This window comes from Perna viridis, chromosome 15 (genome assembly GCF_037379345.1).
Source record: "Perna viridis isolate PV_CMFRI_1.1 ecotype Kerala chromosome 15, ASM3737934v1, whole genome shotgun sequence".
NCBI lineage: Eukaryota > Metazoa > Mollusca > Bivalvia > Mytilida > Mytilidae > Perna > Perna viridis.
Genome location: NC_142459.1, coordinates 18,922,589 through 18,936,591, shown reverse-complemented (window position 1 = coordinate 18,936,591; position 14,003 = coordinate 18,922,589). Strand labels below are relative to the sequence as shown.

At 33.0% G+C, this 14,003-nt stretch overlaps 1 protein-coding gene across 1 annotated transcript in view; it reads left to right on the top strand.

Annotated features, from left to right (window-relative positions):
• The first annotated feature begins 552 nt into the window (after window positions 1-552).
• LOC148597330 (sarcoplasmic calcium-binding proteins I, III, and IV-like) overlaps window positions 553-14,003 on the top strand; it is a 36,678-nt gene continuing 23,227 nt past the window's right edge. The window contains exon 1 of the mRNA XM_088563922.1: window positions 553-736. Within this exon, the coding sequence (XP_088420048.1) occupies window positions 670-736 (67 nt within the window). The 5' untranslated portion in view covers window positions 553-669. The remainder of the gene's footprint in view (window positions 737-14,003) is intronic.

Here is a 14,003-nt window from a genome sequence, read left to right as displayed (position 1 = left end):
AGCAGTCCATATAAAATTCACACTGCCAAAAGTAGAGGTGGTTCGTAGTGAAGAACCCACCAAACATTGAATGCTTTTTTGGTCTATATATGCTTTACTGTTGAATAACTAATATTCCTCTTGCGTTCAGATCTGTACTTTTGAAAAATGATCTCTTACCAAATCAACCAAATGAAACGAACTAAGAGCCAATCTAATACACAATCTATATAATTTCATCTCGAAAGTGCAACAAGCCAAAAAAACAATAAAAAACAACATACTCACATACATGAAACGTATGCTCTGCAGTTGGCATATATACACATTTTTGTATCACTTTGAATGCGTATTTTATTTAAGTGTTCATCTGATTTATGTATGAATATATTTCTGACCTAAAAGTATTCTGGTTGAAAATGCCAAATATAACAATACGTTGTTAACTGCTAGCAGACGAAGAATAATATATAAAAAAGGACAAAATTAACAAACAAACGCAAATTTTAGATATTATTGAATTAATATTTTATTCTCAATTCTAATCTGCTAACAATACCTTTTTAAAAATTTTACAATTAGGATGCGACTATGTTGAACGGAAATCGATATCCCGGAGTAGAAGACTAGTGTTGGATGAGAAGTCAGTTTCATAGTATCGTAGACTAAGCATTGGTATAAAAGAGAAATATGGCAGGAGCTGGATTGTCTGAATTCCAAAAGCAAAAGATTTTACGTTTATTCCACTTGTTATATGGTGAGCATATTTTTCAGTTATTATAGCTTTCCTTCCAATGTGTATCTGCCTCTGATGGATTAGTTGGTATGTGTTAAATGCTTTCAGTTAATTTTCGCCCAGGAGTTAACTGAATACCAGAACACATTAGGTCAAACAGACCATTCATTGACACAACAGGTAAGTTTTAATTTCTTATGTATTAAGGATAATTGATTTGGCCTTGTTTACCTTTCCGGAACACCTGAACTAACCCCGGATTTACGCTGGTCGCTTTTAATATATAATTTTGATTTTCGTGTTGTCCTTTGCGTGTTGTAATTTATGATGTTGTTGGTTATATCTTGTCAAAGAATTTTTCCTTGTTTGCGCCTTTGACAAAACTAATTCTTCTTTTGACATTATAAGAATATTTAATCGCCTTTAGCGAGCAGATTATAACATGCTTTTGAATGGAAGTTATATAGTGCATCCTAAAACGATTAGCAAAATACGGCCATTTTTTAAAATCATTAAAGTGATTTCACATAAAGTTTTGAAATAGTTATTTAGTTTTATTCATACATTGACGTTCGTGAAATGTTGATATTCTTAAAATTGAGTATTAAAATCGAGCACAAACATAAATTATATATAATATATTGATTGATTGATTGTTGGGGTTTAACGTCCGAGCAGAAATATTTCAGCTATATTCAGACGATGAACATGAAATGATGATGAAATGAAAAATGGGATGGGACACAAGGATAGTAGGGTCGACAAATTTTGATTGCCACTAGAAAAAGGGAGAGATGGGTAAGGTCGGGCAATTTAGCCTTCTGTGGCGGAGCGCAAAGGTTCCTACTCCTATCGAATACCACAGCAGGGTTCTTTAACGTGCGGTCAGGTTTTCCATATTATAGCCTGACAACCCCAGCGTGTAACACGCCAGGGGTACCCCATTCCACCACCTGGGGCACACATCCCAGTTGCTCTGTGGGCAGAGCGCCTAGCCCTCGGCTAGGTTTCTGAGCACTATTTAGTCGCCTTTTACGACAAGCTTAGCACTGCTGCAGGCCTATTCTTTTGACACCCGGACCTGCACGGGGCATATTTATAATATAAACATATGATATAAATATAAAATACGAAATTTATAACATGCATTTTTCTAAAGTTACTTCGAGTACTGGATGAGTTCAATGAAATAATGTTTATTGCTAATTAAGAAGAACTGCAGCAAAATAAGACATTTTGCTACATGGTTAACAAAGTTCCGAAATCGACAAAATTAAATTAAGGAAACGCAAAATCACCAAAAAATGCTTTCTTAATGAATTATTTGTTAAACAACTTCTTTACAAATTGCACCTAATTTTAAGGAGTAAGAAGCTATAAAGGTGAACACGAGTGTATATGTTACAATCATCTCAATAGTCGTTTTTCATGTTTACGGAATGCAAGCCATTTGGCAAGTTTTTCAAAGGGGCGTAACCTACCAACACCTGATAACCTGGTTGGCGGTCTTATTGTTGAAAGGAAGAATAGTAAGCATTTTCTTTGAAGCCTAAACTGTTTACACTTCGGAAAGTAGCTAAATGGATTGTAATTAATGATTAAAAAGTAACCAAGTACTCCAGCTACAATAAGTAAAATATTTGAATTTGAATTTCTCTGCTGTGCATTGCTCCAATCGGACAGTAATTCCGTCTGTCGGGTTTAAAGCTTACTTACCTTAACTTTGAAGTATTTCTACTACATTGTACTTCTCCTGTATAACTTCATTTGATATCCACAAATAAAATGCATTAAATACATGAAATAGGTGTCTACATATTTATTGTCTTGCAAGACAAAAAAATCGACCTAAATAAATCCGTATGCATGTGACATCTTGTGATCTTAATCCGCACATGTGCTGTAAGGGTCGCCTCTTTAATAACACATATGATTGCAAAGCGAAAGTAGTTATTCAACAGTAAGGAAGACCGACGGGCTCAAGCAGTAAAAGAAAAAAAGTTAGAATATAACGCAAGGATCCTTTTGAAATTTACCTATTGTGACATAATGTGGCTCAAATATGGTCATTATTTATTTGAAAACTAATCAAGAACTAGATGAAATGAAATGGAAACAGGATACATGCTTACCTGTGTATCCCTTATTGTTATTTTTTTAAAAAAGGTTAAAGTATTTTTAACCCATGTAAATGTCCTGTTGGCGATCTTCGGAAGTAATGGCGAAAAATAATTAGATTAGAGCTATCGATCTTCTCTGATTTAAAAAAAAGCAAAACATAAACGTTGTTTTCACAATATTCTGTAGGTATTATCGACATTTATTGCTTCATTTGCATTACTGCTGACTTAATTCATTAAATCAGCAAAATTCAGTCGAATCAAAACTAAACACATTTAGCAGCTAATGCAGCTTTAAGATTTAAAAAATAGTCAAAAAAGTAAATACGATTAAATTTTATACTTCCTCTGATGTTGATTTAAAAAATGTTGATATAAAGCGTAAAAACAGAATGGCAACAAAACATTGCTGACCAAAAAAATAATGACTACAAAATATCTTGACTTTCAAAGAGAGAGGTAACTTTATAAGGTTAAACGAGCGAATAAATGTATGAAATTTTCTAGTTCTGATGTCATGGTAGAAATTAAACATACTGAATGATAACCACACAGTGTTTAATTTTGCTTTTTACACAAACAAGTAAATGAATAAGCGATGAACATGTTATTGTATGACAACTTTGTAGTTTTAACAGGTAAAAGCTGTTGGAGGACGAAGTTGACATATAGAGAATTAAACAAAAAAATATATCTTGTCGTTCTTTGTACACAACACGGCGGTTCCTGTCTCTTCTTGATGATTCTTATACTAGCTAGTCAGGCCTGTATTACTAGGTTGGGTATTTTGGACTTTCTGGCTAAAGCCAAAAAGGCCTTCTCTTATGAAATGAGAGAAACAGAAAAAAATATCTGAATTAAATAGTTATTGCAGGCCATATAATAAACGCATTTTTAAAGAAGATACGAAAATACCGAACTTTGTATAGAACGCTTTAAAAGACATGACTTCTTTTCAGACCGAAACTAGGCTCTCAGTTCTTTCCAAGCTATGACTTTATTTTGCTTTAAATACCGTTATGAGGACTTAGTTGTCTGCTATAGAATTTCGTCATTATACCTATTACAGAAAGCAACCGAAAACAAATCTGTAGAGACAGAGCAACAACAACGTAGAAAAAAAAATTCAGAAAATCTGAAAAGTTAATAGATCATAACCTTTTTTTGTCGGAAATGACTTTCTTAATTCAGACGTTATTGTCTAAAAATTGTTTGAATGTATGTTCTTGGAGGTCTCTCATATTCTCGTTGGCCGAGATAGCAACCATATTAGCATAACGAAGCATCATCTACACGGTCATTATTTTAGAACAAATAGCTCTGTCCGACACAGGCAAAAGCGCAAAGCCTGAAATCATATAGCATTCAAATTTCTTTAGTTAAGTGCAAATACATTTTCGAATTCATGGCGAGAGGATAAGATTGAAGAAAAGAAATATCTGTAAAAAAATGTCTTTGTTTTGTAATACAATAGAACATGTTACTCAAGGATAATAGTATATTCCAATTGAATATGTAATGTACTGGCGTCGATTTCACAAAAAGTCGTCAGTGTAAAGTTGATCGTAAGTAATGACGTCATAACCTAAAATATCATTGTGGCGTCATAATTTACGACCAATTTCACACTTACGACTTTTTGTGAAATCGACGCCTGATATGCTTGTGCGTTAACTCTATACTTCTTTAAGAGTTCTTTCCTAAAGTTCAGGAAATTACCATATATGTTTATAACAATAGATTGACATTTAACATTTAAGGAACAAAACAAAAAAAAATAATAAACAATAAATAAATAAATAAATAATCTTCAATCGAAAAAAAAATATTATGGTATTATGGTAGTTTTAGAAATAGATGATAAACAATAAAAAATCAAACAAACAAATCATACGTTGATGCCTTGAATGATATTCCATAGAATTAAAAACAAAAAAAGGTAAAGTTTTGAATGTAGTATTATAATGTATGGATGAATTATATATGAGATGTATGGCTGTTGATTGTCCCATGATCAAACAAAAGCGTACTCAGGGCTAGTGTTTTCAAATTTGATTTTCTAATACTAAATTCACAGTATCTGATATCCAATAGCAAATGAGTGTTTTTTTTTTTCTGAAAGCATATGCTGATAGAATAGTTGCTTTGTGATTGGATTGTTAAGGATATCTTATGTGTCTTTTATGATGCGCCATGGTAAAGATATCTTTACACTGTCATTCTAAATAAATTTTGCCATTTAATTTTAAACGATAAATGTAAAATGACATAATAAGAAGTCTTTTTTCGCGGCGGTTCTCAGACGTTGTGTTTTTTTTTTTGTTTCACTTCTATTGTAAAATAGCACAGATTTTTCAGTTGCGTATTGTTCTCTTTTCGTTTTTTATTTTTAGACAACGTGTATCAATGTTTGCCTCCTTCCCTTTCAATAGCATCCGTTACACCACTTACTTTTAGTAAAACTATTTCAATAATTAACCAATTCATAATTTTCATGTTTAATGTTAAGCATTATTTTCCTTGCACTAATTCAAACCGATTCAATTCACGTTTAAACTAACTACACGTCCATGCAAACTTTCAGATCGAATATTGTTGTAGTTTTTAATTTATACATTTTGAAAACCTTGTATTTTGTACTTTACATATCAATGAAGGCATATAATAAAAAATTCTATTTCGTTGAGTTGTCTCATCAAACAGATCCTGACTCTCTTTATACCGTACTGATTTGGTCAGCAATACGATTAATCAATTTAGGACTTCTTTTCTCTTCCTTGGAAAACCAGAACACCCGTTCTTCCTTTTGAGTTGTTTTTTCCATGACATACAGCCCATGGCAGACGGGTGCACACGACCATGTCTGTCATCGGTTAAATAGCCAATCGCAACACGCAAAATAAAACATGTAAAAGTAGTCCAGTACAAAGTATTATACGGATCCATATCTTTGCATGACAAGGTTTGTCAATATATTCAAATTATACAAAAACTATATTACAAAAAGTATATTACACTCGTCATCTATATTGACGGTCTGGGATTTCTTACATTCGTGTGATAAATTCATTGTCTTTACACTCCTTCTGCTGCGCTCAACTCGTCAAAAGACAATATTTCTCATACTTGTTGAAGTAATTCCGGATATTTAAGAAAGACATGACAGCCAATGAGCAACTCGGTGGGTGTTTCAAGCTTCCCCTTGCAGTGCACCTGGAAGTCAGTGTTGCTCGTTTATTGTTTTTTTTTTGTGTTTTATTTTGATTATTTCATGTTATAGTGCTCACCAATGGAATTTCTTTTGAGTATCGCTCAAATATTGTTTCCCGTGATAATCCTTTCCAATAGTGTGAGAAATTTCAGGTTAGGAATAACGAAAAACGAGACTTGCACATCCTATTATCTACAGTATTTAACTTCAGTTTTGTACAATGATAATTCCCAAGATAGATTCTTGCATATTTTTAATGCTCGAATTATTGTAACTATTCCCGTTCTGACTCATATAATCGATTCTAATTTTGTAACAAGTAAAACGTTTTCGCCGTTAAACACACATGCACTCAAAATCCGAAATGATAATTTTACAGGAATGTCAACTTAAATTTACTGTAAATATCGACTTTACGAACTTTTATTGGACTCGAATAAGTTTGTTTTCACTTTGTTATCGTTTAATCTCACAGTAATACCTTTATTTTTAAGATAGGGTTTATTAAGGGTTCCCAGTCGAATTTATTTATGTATTATAAATGTATAAATCACCTGTTGTTTTTAAGCTTGATGTATAACCGGAACTTTTATTAAATCTTTGATAGGAACATATATATAGCATTAAAAATATGAGCACCCGATTTTCTTCAAACACAAATAACCGCTTTCTGCTTAATTACTACATATCACGTCTGCTAAACAGGGTGCATAACAAAATCACAGAGCACAAACACTACTTTTTTCAACTCTTTCAAGCTTTTCCCGGTATATTCCTTACTGCATAAAAAAGATGGTTTAACACTGAGTGTAACAGAGGTGTAAAGCATTGATATAGCGAATAAGCCCTCTATGTAAGGGATTCCTGGGTGCATATTGATCTTTACTTAATGTTTAAGATAGGTGGGTTATTTTCTAAAACAAAACTAAAAACTAATGTAATCGGTTTCTTTTTGTGGAGTATGTCATCCATAGAAAATAATCATCTGCTTGAAAAGGGCTTGAAAAACATCCCCGCAAAAATGAAATCACGCTCTACTGAATACATGTATGACGAAAAAGTAAGTCCTGGCGTCGGTTTAAAAAAAAGTCGTAATTGTAGAATTGATCGTAAATCATAAAGTCACAATGCTATTGTAGTTTATGACGTCAATTCTTCCGATCAATTTTACACTTACGACTTTTTGTGAAACTGACTCCTGGAACAGAGAGTGCTCGACAGTAGTTTTTCGTCATTCCCTACAGAACCTAAATACTGTTAACGTCAAACGTTATGCGGTATAGAGAAGTGGTTAATCAAGATTGGAATAAGGTTCAGGGAATAGAGTTAATCATTGGGAGTGGCTATGAGAAATAATAATTGAATGGACAATAATTGATTATAAGCTAAGCTTTATATATATATACAACGTCTCAGAATGTGACGACTCTATTCTCTACACTGTTCCATCGGATCAAATTGATACAGGGAAGATAACGTAAACTTATAGAAGGGTCTGAAAAATTCTCATCGATGTTAGAACTGTCAAATTTGCGAAGCAAATTTTTGGTCGTTCCCTCCGCGAGACTCGAACTCGTACCACTGTGACATCTATGGCAACACCGCCTGCACTAAGTCCAGCGCCCTAGACCACTCGGCCAGCTAGGCTATATAAAAATATAGCTTTCGCTTGCTGGGTCATTCCTCCTCGTAGGATTAATCTAGGGCTGTAACTTAGTACACGATGTATGGTAGTACGGGGCAGTTCATTTAGTTATTATTATGTAGGATAGAGGATCTAATTAATGATGCATGTCACAACAAATCACAACAAATCAATATTATACAACGTCTCAGAATGTGACGACTCTATTCGCTACACTGTTCCATCGGATCAAATTGATACAGGGAAGATAACGTAAACTTATAGCGCCCTAGATCATTCGATTAATCCTACGAGGAGGAATGACCCGGCCAGCGAAAGCTATATTTTTATATAGCCTAGCTGGCCGAGTGGTCTAGGGCGCTGGACTTAGTGCAGGCGGTGTTGCCATAGATGTCACGAGTTCAAGTCCCGCGGAGGGAACGACCAAAAATTTGCTTCGCAAATTTGACAGTTCTAACATCGTTGGAAATTTTTCAGACCCCTAAATATATATATATATTTATATTTATAAACTAACATTTAGGGGTATAAACATAACTTTTCTACTGTATGGTCTGCTCATTTCAAATAATCTATCTATTGTCTACGTGATAAGTTTCATATATATATATATATATATATATATATATATATATATATAAATATATCAAATAAAACGTATTTCCATTAATGTCAAATTTGTGACTCACCACTGTATTATAAATGAGGAATTATGAATAATTGGGAGGGGCATTTTCTCTTTAAAAAACTATGTCAAGACCTCAGCCCTTTCATTTTCGTTGTTGTAAAGATGATGTATTTTTTTACATCTAATAAGTATATTATCTTTAAAATGATAAAATGATAGAACTTTGTGTGTGCTTATCATTATCATTGTTCTTCATCACGTCATGAAATAAAGAATCTTGAATCGTAGGATAGACCAATCTTATATCAGGATGTACTTGTTTCCATAAAAACCAATTTCAAAAGATCTTACGCTGTGTGTTAGCTTAATGAAACTTTGTAAAGGCTAATTGAATTACGGAGAGCCTTAGATTCCAATAATGGGAATTACATTAACCCCATGAATTGAAATCAGGATATCATTTTATAATGTGGACTATGCTGATTGCAATTATATGAGGTCATTCGTGGCATGTGGTAGCTTTCTTTATATGTTGCACGAAGGAAGACGAAATTAAGGAAAAGCATGGAACAGTCATGAATAAGTAGGTTGTTGGGGTTAACATCCGGTTGAAGGGTTTAAAGGGCTAAATAAGTCACCAAGGGAACAAAGATTCCAATAGAAATCAAAGGAATATAATCAAAGGACAAAGCCCAGACTGAGACAACAAACAAAGAAAATGAAATAACAAAAATACAAAGTATAAAGTAACAAAAGTACCGGGTAGACCAAAGAGTAAAAGAAAGCTATGACAAGTTACACCTTAACCATCCACTAGTCCATGATGACGACCATTAAACGTTCGAAGTGATGATTTCGATATTGTAGTAATATAACCCTTCTCCAGAAGCCTAATTGTAAGAAGTCTAGCGCGGTACAAAAATTCTGCGTAGTTAGGCAAACTCTTGCATTACGTATGAGTAGTAATATAAACAATACAAAACTCCATATGAAATATATGTGATGGAGATGGAGGGACTGTATAGGATAATGAAAACTAAAAATTTCAATCAATCATTGACGCTTTCATTTTTGAAAACATTCTCCACTAGGTTTTACACAGCTTATCGATAGGTCTAAGTGAACAATTTAATCTGAAAACAAATTAAGTTCATACATTTATTGAAAATACTATTGGATTAAATACATGCTGAACTTTAATTAAAATATTTCATTAAAAGTGGGGGAATCGTTTTTTTTTTAAATGAATATTAAATTGAGTACTATGTAAACATGGCTCTGTAGTGTGAAATTCTCATTTTGAGTATATCTTAATTAGGTTAATACTACCGTCACAATACCGATATCGTGAACAGTGAGACAATTCAAATACGTATACGTCCAAATTCAATCACATGACCAGATTGTGAGCACAGGGAACAAATCTGACCTACCTACACAATGATAAGAACCAAATAAAATAGGTTGGATATATGAATGAAAGTAAGGAATACAAACCAAATTAAAGTACTAGCGATATGAATTTAAACATCGGGTGTGTCTGTTTTCAATACTAGCTCGGTGGGTGTTTCTAGGAAAGCAGAGGACGCTTACCATACTGGTGCACCTGGTCCATTCTCCCAGTTTTTAATGAAGTCCGAGTTGCTCATTTATGTTTTTGTTACTTTGTATGTATGATTTTAGTTACTTCATGTTCTTTGTCATGTATGTCTGTTTTCCATGTCTGGTCTTTGTCCCTGGATTACATTCTTTTGATTACCGCTATAACCTTGGTTCCCTTGATTATTCTTTGAATCGACGTAAGGTGCCTACGAATTTGAAAAAAAAAGTTCAGTCTGAGAGTATTAGATTAGCTAATTGATCATACCTGACTCTTATATGGAATATAACAGTAAGTTTATTTTTATGTAGACCATTAGTGGGAGTCATAAGGAAGTCTGCAGTTGTGCATTAATTGGTATTTTAAGTAGCTGTCTTTGTAAGAATCATGCAAAATATGAAAAAAATGTGATACACCTCAAAAACGGCTACATATTTTTATTTTTGTAATTAAGTTGCTTTATGGGTCTATATTATGAAATGTGTAATCATTCATTCAAATCTGCCTGCTCTTAGGAGATAATCAACATTGAAAATTCGATAGATTCTATTGTATTTGAGTGTCCTTTACAGAATTATCTCCCTTACTTTGGAATTCTACAGTGCATTCTGTACATTATTTATCTCCTATGAGCACGAGTTATATGAAAAACCAAATGTTAACTTCTGTTTACTAAAGTATTTTAAACAAGATATCAAAAATAAAAAAAAATATATGTAGACTTTCCATCCATGTATCACATTTTGCATGATTCTTAGCTGGAGTGCTACTTAAAATGCAAATGCACTTGATACTTTCAGCCAATCAACAGTTCAAACAAATAAAGGAAAATTCTATGTAAAACTGTCAGTAATATTTTTTTCTATTCATTTATTTTTTTCTATAATAATAGCCTTATTAAATACGTTAAACATGTACAGTCTAAACTAATCCGGTAATATGCTTTATCAATACATTTTTTAAAGTTCCTTTATATTCATTTCAAGTGTTTTAACCGTGGTAAACCGAATACCTCGATGAACCGAACTAATTTTTAGACCAAAATTGGTTCGGTTTAGACAGTTTCTAGACCAATTGATTGACCAAAATTGGTTCGGTTTAGACAGTTTATACTCCAATTGGTTGACCAAAAGTGGTTCAGGTTAGACAGTTGCTAGACCAATTGATTGACCAAAAGTGGTTCGGTGTAGACAGTTTTAGTATATATTCTTAATTTCGTTGCATTTCATTTACCTGAATTGTAATGTGGTAATGATTCAATATATTTAACCTCTTCTGAACAACATACTCATCAGCATAAAGGATATATCAATGTTTGTGGTTTGTGGACTTAGATATACATGTAAGTGTCCAATTTGAACAAGGAAATCAAGCCTCTCTGCGTTCAAAACTGACTATGTATGCTGCAAACAGTCCTCTTATAAAATGCAAGAATCTTGCAAAGCTTGGATAAATGATTTTATTCCACGTATTTCAATTGTCAATTGATTTTAATGATATCCGAAAATTCCGAAAGCGTGTTTGCAGCGGTGGGTAAGAGAGGAAACGAACTTCTGTCGCTTTTGTGAGTATTAAAATTAAACCGTACTATTATTCTGTTTATCGGTAATATAATAATTAAATATTTTGAATATCTTGACATGTACGAGAGAAAGAAGATAGATAAATATATCTGTCAACAAGATCAAAGGAAAAAGGTACAGATTACCGATAAAGGCGGAATACAAATATCTCGTTACTGATGTTCTGGAAACAAAAGAATGTTGTGATCGTTAAAACATAAAAATTAATGTTATTCCCTATCCCCATTATTCGGAAATGTACACTGATTATTGTGTCTGTCCTTCCACAACTCTTCCATTAGTTTTCTCTGCAACAACTTTTCAGTCATTTTTTACATTAACAGATATCTTATATTGTGTGCCATATTGCGGGATTTTTTTTCTAGACCGAGGCGACACAAACTTCCTGTTTTGAGGACTTTGTTTGTATATATAGCGCATGAGGCTGATTTGTAACGGTAATATTCTTTACTGAGCCTTGCTCAATAATGTTACGTTTCTTTTCCAGATCAAAACCATAAACATCATTGTTGCACCATGATTTTCTATAATATTTTTTGACAAATGAATATTGTAGCATAACACATATCAAAGATATTTTTATTTCGTTTATCTCAGTGCGTTGGTATAGTGATGTAGATATTTTACGGTAGTTTGTTGAATTTGTACCCGTGATCCTTAATGCCACAACTACGCAGGAAATCAAATTATGCAAACGGCCTTTTCCATAAAAAAATGAAATATGCAGTGTTGCAAACGAAAATACATGTTTTAAAAGTTGGAACTATTGGATATCGATTCGTCAACCTAAAAGGCCAAAAATAAGTTTCAAAGAGTAATTAAGCAATTAAGGAGAGAGGACATTAGTATGATTAAAGTGTATTCCTGATAATTAATCTAAAATAGGAGCACTTGTGACGAGAACTTCTATTGTTTTAGACAAGGAAGAAAATATTTTTAGTTTTTGCTCAAAACTTGAGATAATATGTTAGTTATTTCATAATTCGATACTTTATCATTTATTCGATAATTATTCCATTAGTTTTCAATTTGGGTATTGAAAAAAACACTAATACATTGAAATGAATTTAATACCAACATCTGCTTCGAAAATCGGTTGCTTTCATTTTTCTGAGTAGAATTGAGTATGTTGAAATTTGAAGTAATCTGCTAATGCTAAAATGTCAATAAAAAAGTAACACGCTTCAACGAAACGCATGCAATCGATGAAAATACGAAAAAAAAGTTGAATAATCTTCCATTATGTGACTACCAGACTACCATAAGCTTAATGTTAAAATTCAAGTTTGTATTTGCTTACAAAACGTACTTCACCCCGTTCTAAAGTTCAAAAGGGGAATAACGATCACAAAATTCAGATAATCATAAGTCCCTGACATGCTGTACATTACATATCATGTTCTAAGTAAACACAAACTGTCATAGTATTTTATGCAACAGTTTCCGAGTCACGTGACGTGCAAAAAGACAAATGAGGGAGGCATAATATCCAACAAACTACAACGTCAAAGAGTAATCAAGGGCATCAAGGTTATAGCGGTAATCAAAGACTAATCAAGGGAACCAACGTTATAGCGGTAATCAAAGAGTAATCAAGGGAATCAAAGTTATAGCGGTAATCAAAAGAATGTAATCCAGGGACAAAGACCAGACATGGAAAACCGACATACACAACAAAGAACATAAAGTAACTAAAATCATACATACAAAGTAACAAAAGCAAATGAGCAACTCGGGCTCCACTAAAAACTGGGAGCATGAACAAGGTGCACCGGTAGTGTAAGCGTCATCTGCTTTTCTAGAAACACCCGCCGAGTTTTCCATAGAAAGTCAAGTCCGGGATAGACAAACGAGGAAAGGAAAACTATGACCAGTTGAATAAATCAGTTTTCATGGTGCACATGGATACACCATAGCGATCCACGAGTTCATGATGACGACCATCAAACTACTGTAGCAACATAACCCTTTTAATCAGTAGATCCTATTTGCCATACCATCTTTCAAATATGAAGAAACGTTACAAATTTGAATTTACATGGCTTCTTTAGGGAAATATATAGGAAAAATTTTATTCATTACAATAAACGTTCTCGTCACAAGTGATGTGATCACCTGAAATATCATTAGTTCCTTGTTTTGAATTTTTCTTCACATTGAGTATTTCACCTGGGGCTAATTGTGCTGGATAAAAACAACAAATTTTCCGAAAATTTGGCATTGCCATATGAGTCATACAACCAATTAAAAGGATTCATACGTATCACCTCGTGTCTTTTTCTGTTCCATATCATTAAGTTTTTTTTTCAGTTTGCTGTGTCGTACATGTGTATTTTATTCTATTATCGATGTACCAATTTTTAATTTTTTTCTAAATTTTCCTTGTTTATTGATGCTTTGGATTTTATTTGCCAATGTAAAAGTTGCATCCATTCTGATTGCTCTTCTAGATGTCAAAAGACAAACTAATGGAAACAAAATAAACAATTCTTCCTCACATA